General features: G+C 27.5%; 1 protein-coding gene across 3 annotated transcripts in view; it reads right to left on the bottom strand.

Annotated features, from left to right (window-relative positions):
- Window positions 1–1,180: 1,180 nt before the first annotated feature.
- LOC107446178 (very long chain fatty acid elongase 7) overlaps window positions 1,181–18,255 on the bottom strand; it is a 42,625-nt gene continuing 25,550 nt past the window's right edge. For all 3 annotated transcript variants that reach the window (XM_043048011.1, XM_016060752.3, XM_016060754.3), the window contains exons 2-9: window positions 18,065–18,151; window positions 15,702–15,840; window positions 13,078–13,268; window positions 9,931–10,011; window positions 8,615–8,671; window positions 7,351–7,456; window positions 5,929–6,065; window positions 1,181–2,922 (exon numbers count right to left, since the gene is read on the bottom strand). In XM_043048011.1, the coding sequence (XP_042903945.1) occupies window positions 2,638–2,922; window positions 5,929–6,065; window positions 7,351–7,456; window positions 8,615–8,671; window positions 9,931–10,011; window positions 13,078–13,268; window positions 15,702–15,780 (936 nt within the window). In that variant the 5' untranslated portion in view covers window positions 15,781–15,840; window positions 18,065–18,151 and the 3' untranslated portion in view covers window positions 1,181–2,637. The remainder of the gene's footprint in view (window positions 2,923–5,928; window positions 6,066–7,350; window positions 7,457–8,614; window positions 8,672–9,930; window positions 10,012–13,077; window positions 13,269–15,701; window positions 15,841–18,064; window positions 18,152–18,255) is intronic.

Raw genomic sequence — 18,255 nt, 5'->3', positions numbered from 1 at the left:
CCCCCCCCCCTAATGACGATGACATGTCGATCAGCGATTCCATTTCAATTTCCATTGTTGTACTCTTTCTTTTTAAGATATTTTTCTTCTGTGTAATGCTTAATTGCCGTTTAGATTAATCACGATTTCCTGTCATTGCCAAGGGTGCCAGCAGCGGGGTGCAAGAGGGTGCACTTGCAACCTCTGTCTTTTTTTTTAAACAATTAAAGAGATACAGAAAAACAATTTTGTTATAAAAATTCTCATTAGAAATATTTTTATTCAAGAGCAAGTAATTAAGTAATTAATGATGCATAACAATTAAAAAATTGTTTAATCAAACAAGAATTGTAATCGTCTTGTTTGCTGTCCAAATCTGTTTATAACTTTTTCAATGAATTCTGAGTCATCTTCGATTCTTTTCTTATGCACAATGAGCATGCACAAACTTGGCAGATATCTAAGCTATATTTTTAAATTCCATTTAATAAAATATAAATAATATTATAGTTTCTATTAGTTATTTAGTTTTAACAAAGGTGTATAACACAAACTGACTTCTCACAACTGTAAAACTTCATCAACACAATAAATACCAATGTTAAGAGTGCGCAAACACGTTAGTATACCCAACTACTGTTTGTAGTTACTTGTGTTTCAGAGTCAGTAGCTATGCCATGCAGTGCCATCAATAAAGTTTCTCGTGGCAAAATTTGCAAGTACAAGAAATTCATAATTTTTTTTTTAAATATCTTGTTAGCAATGAGGAAATGCATCTTGAAAAAATTAACAGATGAAAGTATATGTAATAACAAAACAAAATGTAATAACATAATATTTTAATATTTTTTTTTGGAGAGGGGGGTAGTTTGTTAGAGGGTTGCACCCCCTTTTATATTATTCTGCCAGCGCCCTCTATTATTGCTATTGTTTTTATTGCTTCTGTGATAACGTTTTTATCGGAATCATGTCAGGCAGCTAATTCATTTTGATTTATATTTTCTTCAAATATTCTTTTAGTTATTAGCAGCCTGGCAATGTTGTGATATAGAAATTTAATTGTATATGTTGAACTTTTGTTTTCCCTTCAAATTACAATCTTGTAACTTGTAATTGTTTTATACATGTATATATATATAATGTAGTATGTTCTTATATTAGAAAATTATGAAGAATTAAATAAACTACAGAATGCTGAAGATATATTTCAATGTGATAAGTTTATTACACATTATTGACAATTTAGTAGATAATAATAAAATAAAACATAACAGAAAACAATCATTTGGTGAAAATTGTAGATTGAAATCGGAGTTAAGCATTTCAACTACGAATTTTCTTTCATTATACTGCAAAACAAGTGATTTAAGAAACATCGATCATAAACGCTACACTTCAACAAAATGAACTAAGCTGTTTACTAAGTTAAAAAGAAACGTATATATATATAAATAATATATATATACATATATTTTTAGAAAAGAAAAAAAAACGTTGAATTTAAGAGTGTGGGACTAAGCTACGCATGCTACAAAAATTTCAGAAGAATAATATTGAATAGTAAAAAACTAATTCAAACGATGTTAAACATTAAATAAAACGTTCTTACTTTGTTGCTAGTTAAGAAAAGACCATTGCGGTTTACGATTTAAGTAATCATCCGCGACTGCATATAGTTCCGTTTTATTTCGTCATCAGATTATACAAATATGTTTTCAAGACAAAATAAAAGCTTTTAAAAGTTAAACACATCAGACAGAAATATAATTCTTGCTATCTCTTTCACGATATATATCATAGAATTATTTAAAAAAGTTATAGTTACGTAGTCTTGCAAGAATGCTAGATTCGGTGACATAGTTCGATAAATAAGGAGAACATTCGTTCTTGAAAATGAAACAATTGTATAACGTCATAAAATCATTGGTTTTGATTGGACCATCAAAAATAGCGTGTCTTATGCTGACATGCTCTTAACAAATCAAATGCAAGAAAAATAATTTTTACATTTGTTTCGGTGTGGAAGAAAATCGTTTGCAATATTTATTAATCTTTCATATACCTTTTTATACAGTAAACAAAAAGATTTGGTAACAAAATCATATTCAACGATTTTATAACTCATGAAATCTGCACGTGAACAACATGCATATTCTATAATTCTCAAATTCTATTATCAAAAAAAGAAACGACTTTATTGTATTTAGATGATTGTCAACTATAACTAAAATTAAGAAGAAAAAATTAAAAATTTCTAATTTCTTTTTTGTTATAAAAACCGTATTTAATGATTTTAAAATGTATGAAATTCAAATAGAAAAGTCTTTTATTTTCCTCTGGATGATTTGTATGCGAACTTATTCATAATTTCTCAAAAAATAAGTTATTTAATGAAACTTTTTCATTGATTTTGCAAATTAGGAAACTCAATTAAAAACTATGAATCTCGTTTGGAAACGTTTTCAGTTATTTTAAAGATGATAAAAACACTTGATAACATGAAAAGACAAGTACAAACACGCAATGTTTACTAATATTACAGTTAAAGGTGTTTCTAATGTGCATTCAATAACAAAAGTTAAAAATCCAAGAAAACAGTACCACTGAAAAATTAAGCACCATTTTTGTTGTTGTTGACGAAAACAAATTTCGGTTCTTTTAGTTGCACTTCACTTTCGAGTTTCCGTTCGTATAAGTTTCGTTGTAAGACATTTCGGTATGGATGTTACCATTTTCTTCTTTTTTGTCTTCAATTTCTCGCTTTTTATGAACTCCGTTGGTTTTGGACTTTGTTGGTTTGAATGTATGCTGGTAAAAATTGTAAAATAAGGCGAAAAACAGGGTGGCTGCAACTACGTTTATGTAAATGCTGCTTTTTGCAGCGGTGCATCCAGAAACAGGCATCACAACCATTACGAAGAATAGAATAAGTATGAACTGAATCTGTAAAATTAGGAAGAAAAAAAAGAATTGAGTTTATAAAATCAGTAGGACAATTAAAAATATACACAAAACAATATCCTAATTAGTGCAAAAATCTATCAGTATGGAATAAGTTTAGAATATAACTGAATAAGTATGAACTGAATCCGTGAAATGATGAAAGAAAAAATAATTGAGTTTTTAAAATCAGTAGAAAAATAAATAAATAAAATACTACATATATAATTTATGCGAATACTCTAATAAGTACATAGCACTAGTAGTATTGAATATGCATAGAATAACATAGAATGAGTATAAACAGAAATTGTGGAACTATGAAAGAAAAAAAATAACTTTTAAATCAGCAAAAAAAATAAAAATATTTTACACAAAATATTATCCTAATTAGTACATAAAATAATAGTATAGAATAAATGAGGAATAACATAGAATACGTATGAACTTAATCTTTGAAATTATGGAAGAGAAAATAATTGAGTTTTCAAAAGTCAGTAAAAAGAAGAAGAAAAATTATACACATAACTTAAGCACGATTTATTTTCCCAATTAGAACATAAAACTAGTAGGTAAAAAATATGTATTGAATTACATAGAATGAGTATAAACTGAATCAGAGAAATTATGAGTAAAAAATTAAGTTTTAAATTCAGTTAAAAAAGTATTATACACTGAATTTATATAAAAAATATTATCGGGATAAGCACATGAAACTTATATTTTAACATTATGCACAAAATATGATGAACATTATCAGCAAAATTTCAAATTAAAAAGTACATTTCTTTGACTTATGTTTAAGAAATAATATTTTTTTTTTGAAACGCTTATCTATAAAAAAAAATTTATTAGCCAAAATCATTTTGGTTACTCGTTTTAAAATACTGCAGTTTTGCCTATTGGCATTAGTAGGTTTTGTGAAATAGTGTTAAATTTCGTGAATTAAGACATTTGATACCGATTCAGGCTGTGAAACTTTATGCCATAAACAGTTTTGAGACATATCTTCAATGTTTCTAATTTTTTATTATTGCAACGAAACAAAAAAAAATGTTGTGTGTAATTGTCGTCATCATAAAAACCCTTGCCTTTATCGAAAATAAATTAAAATTTAAAAAAAGGAGATTTCTCAAATAGTGTGGTACTTACTGACACGCACTGTTAGAAGTTTCATTCCAAAATTATAGTAAAATAACCGGCAGCAGTCAGTTCATCTGATTAACAGTAAAGTTTCCGGAAAAGAACGTTTTTTACCTTTACGTTTTTGAAACCGTTCACAACTAGTATAGTTATAATACCCGGAATATAAAACTATGCATGTTTTTAACCATTTACAACTAACATGGTTACAAAACCGTAAAAAAAAGAAAATTAACTGGACATAGGAGCTAGGCTTTACGTTTAGAAATGGGCATTGGAGTGTGCAGGACACTGGAGGTTCTTCGTGCGTTAAAGGGGTAGTTGGAAATACTGTGATGTCAACGCTGGGATTCGAGCCTCAGTTGGGTCGGTCATGAGACTGACCGATTAGCCATCTCGGCTATAATAAGTAAGCTGTTGCAAGTTTCATTAGGTGGCCTAAATTTTGGTGATAAAATTCTGGTGATTTAACCATATTAAGTGAACGCAGGTAATAAACTGTTTTTTTCACAATCAGCAGTTTTATTATCATCTTGTTTATGGTTATTTAAATGTGTTAAAATAGCAATTAAATAAATTGTGATTAAACTATTTTTTGGAGAAATTTCTAACAGTGTGATCTGGAGCTAACGACCATTTGAGCTGGCATCCCAAAAGAGGATTGTTCAGAGCTCTAAAATTTGAGGCCAATTTAAAGAGTTAATTCACGTTGATTAATTGTTTAAAATTGCACCATTCAATCAGCACTATTCATTATTTTTTACTCTTTATATTATTATAATGCAATTTATTTTTTCTTTTTCAAAATTTTTTTAGCATCACTCAATGCCATTGAAAGCTTAACCATGCCTTTTATGTTTTTGTAACACGAATGTATGTATGTTGGTAATAATTTTATACACAGGTACTGTTGAATTTTATCACATTAAATTATGTAATAAAAATAAGTTTCCTATCCAAATGTAATTGCAAAAAAAAAATTGAAACATTCATTTAGTGATTAAAATTATTTTTCATTAAAAGGAATAAGGAAATAGATTAATTTGTAAATTTTTCATAAAGATTTTAAATATTAATTTATAAATCTTTTGAATGTTTTATAGAAAATTTATGCTAGCATATGGAATTAATATATTACTAATCAGGTTCGTGTCTAAAACAATGCTTGAAATTTTATGTTTGCAGGTTAAAATGCTTTTACCAATATACCTTAGAAATCAATAATTTTAAGCTAGAAGTTCTCTAAGTGAGCACTAATATATTTAGCATTAAAATGCTTCGATAATATTTTAAAACACTATATTTTAATAACATGAAATGTTTGACTTTTTTAGTGACTAAATTATGCTTAGAATAAATTAACGATATATAAATTTTTTTATTTTTTTTATTTTTATTTTCGGCTTAAGAAAAATAAAGATTTTATTTTAAAATTAGTTTTTGAGTGATAGATGTTTTGAGCAAATAGAGTTTTTGAGAAATTGTGACAATTGTTTGAGATTTAAACAGTTGCTTTGTGGCTAAATAAAACTTTTTCTGAAATATACAGCCTAATTGAGAAATCGTGTAATTTGTTTGTATTTTATATTTTAAGGTTTTATGAAAATGTTATAGATTTCATTCATAAACATACATGACAACAAACAAAATAAACAACATTTCTTTGCAATTTAAGCAGTTTTTTTTTCACTTAATAAATTTTTTAATCTAAAACCAATTTTTCAACTTTTAAATTAAATATATTATATTTATATAAACTATTTCAGAAATTTTAATAATGATTCTGAAAATTTGACAATGAAATTTTGATAAACAGTTAAATCTGACTAATAATAAATAATTCTTTTTATTCTGAAATATACAGACCATTTGAGCGATTGTGAGATATCTCTTCCACCAAAGATATTTACGAACTCCTGGACCCATAGCTGCAAGACCATAATAACCATACATAGCAATGTGAACTACAGAATTAATGATAATGGGATATGCTTGAAATCCACCTGTAGATTATATTCAAGAAAATAATGATTAAACATTCAAAAAATGATTCATACATTCAAAAAAATATTACTTTCTAAGATTACGTAATAAGATTTATTAGACATCATATTAGAATATTGAAATTTAATATAAATATTTCTTGAAAAATACTATCTTACTAACAAATGTTAATTACATTTTAAATGCATCTTTTATTTTTTAATTTCAAATTACGCAGCGTATTATTTTGATAATTCTAAAAATAAAATCGAATATATAAGTGAATTTTACTTATAAACAGGAAAGCTTAATTTAGCTACATTTCATTACATTGTATCGCTAAAACATGAAAATTATATTTATTATTATATTGTCCTAAATAAAAAAAAAATTCAATTATACTATTTAAGTACATTTCGCAATGCAAAAATCATATTTTTAATTAAGGTTAACATCAATTTCCGATATGATCATAACTTATTAATGTAGTACAAATATGTAAACAGAGAAGTAATATTTGTGCTCATCAATCTATATATTATATATTATAGGCCCAGATGTGATTAATAGGTAATTTCAACAGAAATCTCCCCCCCCTCTCTCTCTTTATGTATATATATATATATATTACGAAAAACCGACAATATAAAATAAAAGTTAAGCAACCAAATCGCCAATTAAACTACCAGATTTTGTGCTATTTTCGAAATCAAATACTCAAAATTTCTCTTTGAATACTCTATTCTTATTTAATACATTCGCAATGCAATAGATACGTTTTCTGTGTTACATTGTGTGTATATATATATATATATATATATATATCCCATTTCGGCAATGAACAAAAACTTTTATATTAAACTAATTAATGCACAAATCATTATTCGTAAAAATTTACAATTTATTATAACAGAGAAAATAATCATGAATTAGTTTAATTTCGTGTAATCTATTATATTTTGATTATTCGAAAATGTTTATAGACATCTAGAATAAATACGGTACGATGATTCAAATTTAATAAATGTTCTCATAAAGATATTACAATAAATAGTGCTTAAATTAATTGCAGTTCAACTGTACAACCATATTTCATTATTCACATATGAAGTACAAACTTGAAATATAATATATTTACGCAAAAATATATTGAAGCATATTTTAGTCAAATTTATATATGCATTAATTTTTCGTTTTTAAAATAATTGTCATTATTAACATAAATATTTACTGATTATTTAAAAATAATTGCTAGATGTTAGTTACGATTGACAATTAACCAAAAATATATAAAATTTTAATTACTTCTTTCTGTCCTAAAGAACACCCAACCGCAAAGAGGAAGTACACAATGATGTATCACATGAAGATTTGTTATCAAATTGTCTTTTTTTCTCAATACGAAAAATATCTGGAATGAAGAGAATCATATTTAATATTATTCATAATCATCAATTTAATCATTCATAACAAAAAAGAAAATAATTGATTTAAAAAATTGATTACTTTCATAGAGAAATTTTCGTTTTTTGCTTTATCAGAAAATATTTGTTTCAATCTTATTGTTACTTGTTCTTGTCAAAGCAAAAAAAAAAATAGAATGATAATTTTTAATAATAACTTAAATTTTTTTTACACATAGATATCAAAATCAAATATATGTGAAGTAAAAATTATTTAATTGAACTTGACTCGAGGTTCAAATATTTTTATTTATAATGAAAGCCTACAGATAAACACTTCCAAAATGTTTAGTTTCCTAAGAGATCGTCAAAATTGATAAAAGTTTGTTATCGATATTAATACTAATTGATAAATTAAGATGTAATCAATATGTTATCGTCAAAATTGATGGAATTTTGCCATCAATATTGATACTAATCGATAAATTAAGGTGTAACTAATATATTATCGCCAAAATTGATAGCATTTTGCTATCAATATTTATATTAATCAATAAATTAAAGTGTAACCAATATTTACAAATGTTTTCTCTGTAGAGAACTTCAATAGGTGTATCCCTGATATCAGATTTCTATTATGTTTTATGATTTTTTTTTGTTATTGTTCCTGGTTTAAAATATTCCTTGTTTTTTCCTCGAAATTTCTTTTATAAAGGAGAGTTATAAAGCTGAAAACTCATGCTACCAAAAGATTACAAATATCCGAACAATATTATAATGATATCAGACACGAATTGAAATATTTGAGTGAAATCATTCAAATATGTGGAAAACTCATACTACCAAAAAAATAGAAATATCCGTACAATATTATAATAATATCGAACAGGAATTTAAATATTCGAGTGAGATCATTCAAATATGTTGAAAACTCATACTACCAAAAGAATAGAAATATCCGAACAATATTATAATAATATCAGACACGAATTGAAATATTCGAATGAGATCATTCAAATATGTTGAAAATTCATACTACCAAAAGAATAGAAATATCCGAACAATATTATAATGATATCAGACACGAATTGAAATATTCGAGTGAGGTATATTTCTGTGTTATTTGGATAATGGATTGGAAAGATGTAGTTTAAGTCATTACTTACCGTATCTAAGAATTCTACATATTTTAACATATAGATAATCCATCCACAAGCAGCCATCTAAAATACATAAGAAAACAATAAAATCATTTTTTTTTAAATATAAACTAGCTGTACAGGATCCAGATATAAATAGTTTTACACTTGGTGATTCGAACTGACCAATTATAGACCTCTTAAATAAACAAAATTTAATGATAGAAACTCTAATAGTTTAATAACACTGGGATACAATTTTTTTTGTTGGATTTATACATATACTTAATATTGCCTAATACCGGTGTAGGGAGTTTAAATTTGAAATTAGTATTGCGCCTACAACTACAGAATTTTTTTAAATGATGATTTTAAACTATATTTTGTCAGCTCCTACAAGTTCAAGAACGTTTCATATAAAAGAAAGGACATAAATGTTGCAATAAACTTTTAAGGGAGTTAGGCGATATCATCCGGATTAAAATTGCATTTAAACCTGTGCCTGGAAATGCAGTCTACTGGGCTAGAGGCGTTTCGATATTACGGTCTGTTCAAAAGCACATGAAAAAAAGTTCGTAATAGAGAAACATTCTTATTGGCGTATGACAACCTTTCCGCAATTTAAGTTTTAATGATGTTCCCTAATCCCCTAGAAAATTCTCGCAGCATTTACATGTCCGATTTTACATGCAACGATTTTAAATTTGTACATTTGAACAAAAAAATTGACCAAATATTTGATTTAAAAACACTGGAGCTTCGAGAGCGAAACCAACTGTAGATTCTTAAATCAGTGATAGATCGGGATAGCCTGGTTGGTAGGACGTTGGACTTGTGTTCGTGAGAAAGGGATTTCGAATCCCACCGGCCGAAAAAAAAGTCGTGTATTAACTGGTGCGCGTTAAATCTGTCGGGATCGCAAAGTCCTCCAAGTTTCCATAGCATATTAATACCTCTGAGGACACTAAATTGGAGATTGATCATTCTCTGGTTCAGATCAAAATTAAGATCAGATGATGAGATGATGTATGAATAGATGTATGAGTGGGTCCTCCCTGTAAGACGGACTATGACGTATGTGTGCCTGAAATCGTATTATTAAAATTATATCGTGCTACTGAAAATTAAGAAATGCACCATCTGCCTTAAACTCGTTTGGTTTCCTTAGCAGGCTTGTGGATATTGAAAATTAGCAATAGAAACAGCAGCAACAAATCGGCAATGAAAGACTATTTAAGATATGTTGAAATATCTTAGGCAAGAGATTAAAAAAATTCTTTAGCGTAATCTAATAAAATTTTTATATAAAATGTTTGGAACTGTAAAGAAAACAGTTATCTTACCGTGTAAGTGCAGGTACCGTATATCACAACAGTATCTTTACAAAGAACACTACTATCAACTTGTCTGATGCAGTACAGGACCTATTTAAATCCAAAAAAAAAAAAATCAGTTATACCTTGAAATTAATTATAATATAAATCATATATTCAATGTAAAAAAGATTAATATATTTCATCTAGTATTGTTTCAGTTGTCACATTTTGAGAGAAGGCTTTCGCAAAGGCGCGTGTCTAATTTAAAATCAAATGAAATACAATGTATTTCATTGAAAAATAGCGCTCATTCATCTATGTTGTATTTTCACAATTTTCTATGACATTTTATAGTGGTGCTCTGAGTCTGCACTCATCAACCTGTTTTCTTATAATTCCAGAACTGTTTGCGCTAAGACCCTGAAGTTTGGACATAGGGGGCACGGAGCCATTTTAGCCCCTGATTCTGAAAACTTCAATTAGTTCGTTCCAGAAGGAAGTTTGAAAAATGAATTTTTCTCTTCTGTTTTACATTTAGCTTCATTATAAATTATACTGTGAACGAGTCTGTTTTTTTAAGCATTTAAGCATATAAGTTAGTATAAGTAGTTTATAGCTTTATTTAATAAAATAGAGTTCATTGTCCATTCTTTAATATTACCCATTTGCAAAAAGGGTGTTGTTTCGTCTTTTATCAATGGTAATTGGATACTTGTTATACATGGTAATACATTGGATACTTGTATATATTGATATAACTGATCACATGGTTATGTCTAATCATGGGCATGTCTAATCACGTGGTTATGTCTAATCACGGATGGCATGTTAACATTACAGCTTTAAGGCTTAGGTTCATTAGCATACGGAAACAATTTTCGGATCAGATTTAATTGAATACCTGCAAAGGACGTAACCTGATAAGCGAATCTGATTGGCTGATCCACATCATTTGAAAGTATACAATTGAAATAAAGAAAACTATAAATTGTTATGAACAAATTGAAAAATTATTGAAGAAAAACTTTCTAAGAAATTGCTATTCAATTACTGATGTTAATGATGCTTAATGAATTGTGATTGTAACTACTACTGGTATTGTGTTAGAAAAGTACTATTTTAAAAGGTACCAAATTTATAAATAAACCAAATATATTAATAAACTAAGTATATTAATAAACAAAATTAATTAATTAAGTACTACCTATGTAGGTACCAAAGCGCGTAATATAAGTACTATTGTGTTATGTTTTTAAGGCTTCCTGAAACAGATAAGTACTGGAGAAAAAATCGCTTGATTGTGGTTAATTTTGATTATCGTGAGTAGGCTAATAATGCCAAGTGATACGGTAAATATTTATTTTGATAGGATAAACTTCTATAAACGTGTTTTGCTAATTTCAATAGCGTGCATTCATTGGAAAGTGCAACAAGTAATAGTAAATGAAAAGAAATTGAAATTACGCTAGCTTAAATAATTGTGTCGGTCTATGCCTTTCAGTCTTGTGCCTGGCTTCGCAGTATTCATTAATAGTAATTTACCGATTATTTACTTTTCTTTTACCTCGTACGAAGAGAGGATACCATTACGAAAGTTTAAGGTATTTTTGAGGTTTATATGAAGTTGTTTCGAGCTTTATTCGAAGTTTATTTAAAAAAAAAAAAAACCTAAAAAGACCAGCCTTCTGAGATGAATAATCAAAGTGTATGAAGTTGTTTTATTCACACTTGAGATTGTTTTGAGGTTGATGGAACTTTAGAGCAACCAGCTTAGGGAGGTTTGTTTTAAGGTGTATGGATTATCTTTTCTACACTTCAATCAAATACGTATATTTGGGGTGTGGATAATTTTGCCCCTATTTAAGCTTAAATTATTTCGGAATTATATATGAGGTTGATTTTGTGAGGTCTAAATGAGGTTGAAATTGAGGTTTTTTAAAAAAGATTATGTTTGGTGCAAAACATAACCCCATTTTCTATCTCAGGTGTATTTTTTTTTACATCTGTCAACCTCAAAGCAACCTCAAAAATATTTTTTGTAAGGGTATTCAGCTAGTAGTTTTTAATTAGAGAGTTTAGATTTCTATCAACCAATATATTTAGCAATATCTATATGTTTATAATATGTTAAAATAATAATATTTCATGGATTTCATTTTGAGTGACGTAGTGAATTAGGTTAATTCAAGCAAACAAATGCATTGGATCTTAAAAAAATGTTGTTTAAAATTATTTGTCTTTTCTTTTGAGAACCCTTTTCTAGAGCATTTTACATTGTTAGAAAAAAAATGAATGATTTATGCATTTAATTGACCAGTTTATGTTCTTAAATGCAGGAGTTTTTTCCAAAATACTACGTATAATATTCCTCTTCTACAGCTTATATTTATTTTACGGGGTTAAATCATTCTACATTATCGAAAAAAATTTCAAAATTTGGTTTTTATGAAATAATTTTCTTGCACTGAGAAAAAATTCTGTCAAGGAAATGACTATTTTTTTATTAGTTTTCAGATAAGTATTTCGTCAAAAGTATTAGGTTCCATGTATCTAATCGATTCGCCAATTTTTTCGATTTATGACGACAGTTTAATTGAAATATGTACACTGCAAAAAATTCTGGAATAAATTCCGGTATAAAGTACGAAGTCAAGTACAGATAAAGTATAGTACAAGGTCCATAAAATCCATTTTTATCGTAAAATATTGCACCGTAATTTTTACAGTAATATTTATTTCATTAGATTGATTTAATGATCATACGGAAGTTATTAATTAAAATTTATTTAGTGTGATTTAGTGATTTCACGGTAGTTATTATTGTAAAAATTACGGTATGTAAGATTTTTTTCGTTCCGTAGCATGTTCCAGTAAAAATGGATTTTAGGCTAAAAAGTACCGGTACCCTGAGTGTGGGTAATATTTTTTTTGCAGTATACCTCTTAGAGAAATATTTTTTAATGTTCAGTAGACTGTGAAAAGCTAATCTAAACTTTAAAATTCGAGAACTCAATTTTTTTTTATTATCATAAATACTTTAAAGCATTAATGATTGATAAATTTAAATCATTAAGGCATCTTAAAAACAATTATTAAAATGTACAACTTTTCTAAATACTAGATTTACCCAAGCCCTGAAAATGTTGAATTTCCAAAATTTCAATTCAAACTTACCGTAGAGACAGTTACTGTATATGTGGCAACAAGAAACAAATTATAAACCATCATAAGTATTCTCAGTTCGAAGGGCTTCCTATCTCTCATTATGGAAGGTCCAATTACTTTCACTATTAACAGATACATTGAACTTAAGAAAATGGGCCAAAAATTGCTTTTTACTAGGAACCATTCTTTTACCACTGGATCTGAAATTATACAACATTTTAGTCTGGATCTGAAATTATGCAACATATTTGGGCAATATGAAATTATATACAACATATCCGGGAAATACGAAATTATACAACATTACGGTTATCAGAAATTACGTTAAAAATTACGGTTTATCAGATTTTTTGTTCTGCAACATGTTCCGATAAAAATGCATAGATTTTACTGTAAAAAGTACCGGCAATCTGAGTGGCGGTACTTTTTGCCGAAAATACAGTGTGCTGCATCGAAAATGAATAAAAACACCAAATCTTTTATTTTTACAAAAAAAAAAATAAATATACAACTGTGAAAATGTGAGTTTAATTATCACTAACTGTTTGAATAGAAAGTAAAATAATTATTAATGTAAATTAATTCCTTAATACGCAAATTTTTTTTTCATTAGTAAATCACTTGAGGAAAAAAAAACTTTATTTATATTCTTATATAATCCATAAACTTCCTTTTGTTATCTATTCACGCTAATAATAATGATAATAACACCAACTTTAACCCATTAAAATACAAATGAACCCATCTACTGGCTCATTTACTTCTAATTGCCCCCGGCATAATGACCTTGATATGTTATGCCAAGTACTTAACCCTCATTATTAGTTGTTCTGGCATGATACACTTATCAATATTTATTTATTTATTTTTTCTATTCTCTATTGTTAAGGAAGGAAGTTAAAGAAAAATTATATACACCGCTACTAAATAAATCACCAGCGACGTTTTTCCCAGCATGAAGATATTAATCACTCCTTTCACTTTACATTAGTTAGCTCTTAAATACCAATCTAGCAATCTATTGTTTATTGTTGGGATGAAAATCTTTTCTTTTATTCAATAGAAATATTGTTCTTGATTGAAAAATAACTGACAAGAGTGGACTCTTATAAAAAATTGCATCAACGTTGAACTGATTCATCTCGCACAGTAAGCTGAGCCGACTTAATGTATATCGATACAATTGCAAATCCGCTGTAAGGTGTTTACTTGACCTATGCTTCTGTGAAAATTGAATTTTCAGCATGATATGATGATGTGATTAAAGTAAATTATGCTTCAACAGTGATTAAAAAATTTTAACAGTGCATTATTATTATTATTTGTCAGAAATTATGGGAATTGGTTCATTTGTTCATAATAATTAATTAACACGTCATAAATAACTAATTAGCAGTAGTAATTAATTATTTATGAAAAACTTAACTTTTTTTTCATGGTTTATAATTCTTCATGGAATTGAATAGCTATATCGTCTAAATTTCCTTCAACCTTGTTGGTCCCAAATCAAAGCATTTCTATCGCGTAAGGTAACCAATTTCAATTTGATGGCACGTTGTTAATATGACTTGAATAAAAAATGATTCAATTCAAAATTGAATTGAAAAATGGTTCAAAATAACACATTATTTAGTTTGCAGAAAATTTGCAAAATGCTATGATTTAAATCACCAATATGAATCAACTTTCAGCCAATTTTTCTGAGAGTATAAGCACATAGTTACAACGAAAAAAAATCTTTTTTTATTTTCTTTTTTATCACTTTTCTTGGTCATACAATACATTTTTTTGAATGTTTACAACTGATGAAAAACCTAAAACATTTTTACCATGACGATTATACACAGCAAATAACAAAAAACAATTATGTTACGAAAATTTTATTTTCAAATAGTTAACAAATATAAAATTAACAATTAGTTGAAAATAAGTAAATTTAGTTTGCTAAACTCTCTTTATGTTTAAAATAATACTTAAAGTTATAAAGTATTGTTCTAAATAGGGAAGGTTAAGAATAATTAACAAATATATTTATAACTCCAGACTATTAAATATGCAATAGCAATTTATTTAGTAAAGATTTAATAAAATGCAAAACAAAAGAAAAAATTAATTTTAATATGCATTTAAAGCTTTCTGAAAGTTGTGCAAATTTTCCAGAAAGTCCCGACCTGCTCCTAGAAGCCTTCAACGCCCGGGTAGTGCCCACATTAGGAATCTACGTTTTAGACCATTCTGTGCTTAGGGAGTTTAAAATAATAAATCGTTTCATTTCATAATTCATTACTTCTATTCGTGTAAATGTAAAGCTTCAGGGTGGGCGGATTAAATATTAGATAGAGGTATTTATAATTTTAAGAAAAGAGTATCCGAAACTTTGTTCCAGATACTTTAATAAACTTTAACACTAATCTAATGGGGATCGGGATAGCGTGGTGGTTGGTAGTGCACGCCCCCAGTGCCTTAATAGCTTACGACAAAAACCAATCTAATATAAAAGTAATGTAGTTGATTTAGAAAAATATAAAACGTCATAATTATTAGACTTACACTATTTTTGTTAGAACGATTATTGTTTTGAAATTTATACAAGAAAACAATAAATTAAAGAAATAAAATAATTGTTTCCTTACCTCCAGTATTCAAATGTTCTCCCAAACTGTCGAAAATTCCCATAATATTGAAGGCTCTTCTTTCGACGAGATTCGCCATTTTGCACAGCTTAAATTTCTCCTTCTCCGAAAGTAGTATTTATCTGGACCAGTTTAAAATCTGAAAAGAAATATTTTAATTGATTTTTTGGAATATAACTAAATGATTTATGCATTTTTGTTGTTTACCTAAATATGAAAAAAGAAAATTCAAATCACAATGTAAAAAAACTTCATTTACATCAGAAATAAATATTAAATAGTAGGCGATATATTTCAAGCGCTTCAAATGCTTAAATTATTTCCACCCATGCTACATAAACTCATCTCGGTGCCCTGGAATCTTGTTTTATTAATTTGAATGCTGCCCTAGTTAACAACATTAGTTTCTTCCCAACTCTCCATAACGCTTGGATATGCATTTTACCCTGATTTACCTCAACGCCACTATAATTTTCTTGTTCTGTTTTTCTTCCTTATTATCTCTCGGCATCTGTGAATTTTTTAATTTTGTTCCTTACCTTTATTTATTCTATCTTTCTTTAGCAACTTTAAATTTTTTATTTCAAATCATTTTCGTTTCTTTACTTTCACGTCTTGAAAATAGGCGCCTATTTTCGAAGAGATTGAAATATGTCGACTATTATTTCATATTTGTGTTTATGTGAAGCGAATGAAGCTTTCAATCAGGCAACACACTATAATTGTTCAAATCAATAAATAAGGAAGAAAAAAAAAGCAATAAAAACCCTTTTTCATAAAAATTCTTAAGCTGAAAATGAGAAAACATTTTTTCAACGACAAATCAGTGTTATCTGAAAGCGAGAAAGGATATTTTCAACTAAAAATCAGTGCTATAAATGAGCAAACAAATTTTCAATTAGAAATATGTGCTCTCTGAAAATGAAAAAGTATTTTTTTCAACTACAATTCTGCGCTATCGGAAAACGAGAAAAAAAAATCAAAAACAAATCTATAATAAAACTATCTTAAAACGAGAAAATAATTTTTCAACTAAAAATAAGTGTTACTTGAAAACGAGAAAGCAACCTTTCACTTACAAATCTGTGCTATTTCTGTTTTTACTTACATTAATTAAAAAGTTTATTAATTGCATTTTCATTCTTGTCTGTTATTTCGATACTTAGGCTTCTTTTCAATACTGAAGATTGGTATTCTGCCAAAATTTCTGTATAAAATATTGAAAATTGATATTCTGCCCATAAAAAGCGTTAAATTCGTAAATTCGTTCATAATTATTCAAAAAAATTTTAAATAATGATAATAATCAAAGATAACATTTGTCAGAGATCGTAATTAAATTTAAGTCTGTTTTTCTTTCTTGTACTAGAAGAAAAATCTCTTAAAAAATAAATTTCAGTTTATTTTATAAACCGTTGTTGAACAGCCGACCTAATTTTTTTGCGTTTACGACAACTATTGTTCAACTCCGTAACCTTGTAATTTTGAATAAAATCCAGAAGACAAAGAAACTCCTGGATCAAGTATTGGAAGAAATTTCGCCTTTGTGGAGGGCTTTTTGATGGAACTAACCCGAGTTTGCGTTACACGGAGAGGAAAGTCACAAAAACCTCCCATAGTTAGCTCGATGACAAGGGGACTCTCACCCATGATCCATCTACCAGTGTGGTCGGTGCAAGCCGGATGCGGAATTCGTATCGACTAGCCATAGCTGAATCGACTGACCATTCATATCGACTGCTTATAGAAGACCGATCATTTTTGCCTTTTTCCTTTTCTGGGAACTTTTTTTTCATTTTTAAGGACATTTGCATTGATGTTTTAAAGGAAGTATTCTTTTTACGTAATTTAGATACTTTTTTCTTTTAAATTCGAATAAATGACATCACTCATTAGGCATTTAATTCCAAATATCTTTTTTTATTACATTCTCAAACCAAACTCAGAAGCAGTTAATCAAAATGATTAGCTTATTCAATCATTTATATGCAAAATTGATTTCATTCGAACAAATAATTTATCAAATACAATATAAAATGCCATTGCAAGGATATTTTGTTGTATTAGTTTATACTTTGAAGAATTTTTACCAGTCTTTAGGTTTAAATAATTTTTTCTAACTTTTTTGATTTTTAAAACAACTTTCAGATGTTTTTTTATTTACCTTGCCTGATTTCAGAAGAAATTTGTATCAGTATACACATGATTGAAAAACTGAGATTTAAGTTTTAATGGATTAAATTCAAAACAACGCGAAATAGAATAAACAAGTTTAATTAGTAAAATAAAATTATATAAGCATATAAATACATAAATATAAGTATATAATATCAATATACAATAAAAATACAATATTTACTGACCTTTTTTTTCTTCTTCTTAGTTTTGGTTAACAAGCCAAAAATGATTCCTTTTTTTCTGTCAGATATTCTGTGTTATAAACTATGCTTCTAAAAACAAAATGCAAATATTTTATTACAAAAGTGTTATAATATTATACATTTTAAGAAAATAAAAAATTTGGCTAAGAGAATATTAATATTATATATATATA

Source organism: Parasteatoda tepidariorum, chromosome 4 (genome assembly GCF_043381705.1).
Source record: "Parasteatoda tepidariorum isolate YZ-2023 chromosome 4, CAS_Ptep_4.0, whole genome shotgun sequence".
NCBI lineage: Eukaryota > Metazoa > Arthropoda > Arachnida > Araneae > Theridiidae > Parasteatoda > Parasteatoda tepidariorum.
The sequence above is the reverse complement of the archived record's forward strand: the minus strand, read 5'-3'. Positions and strand labels throughout refer to the sequence as shown.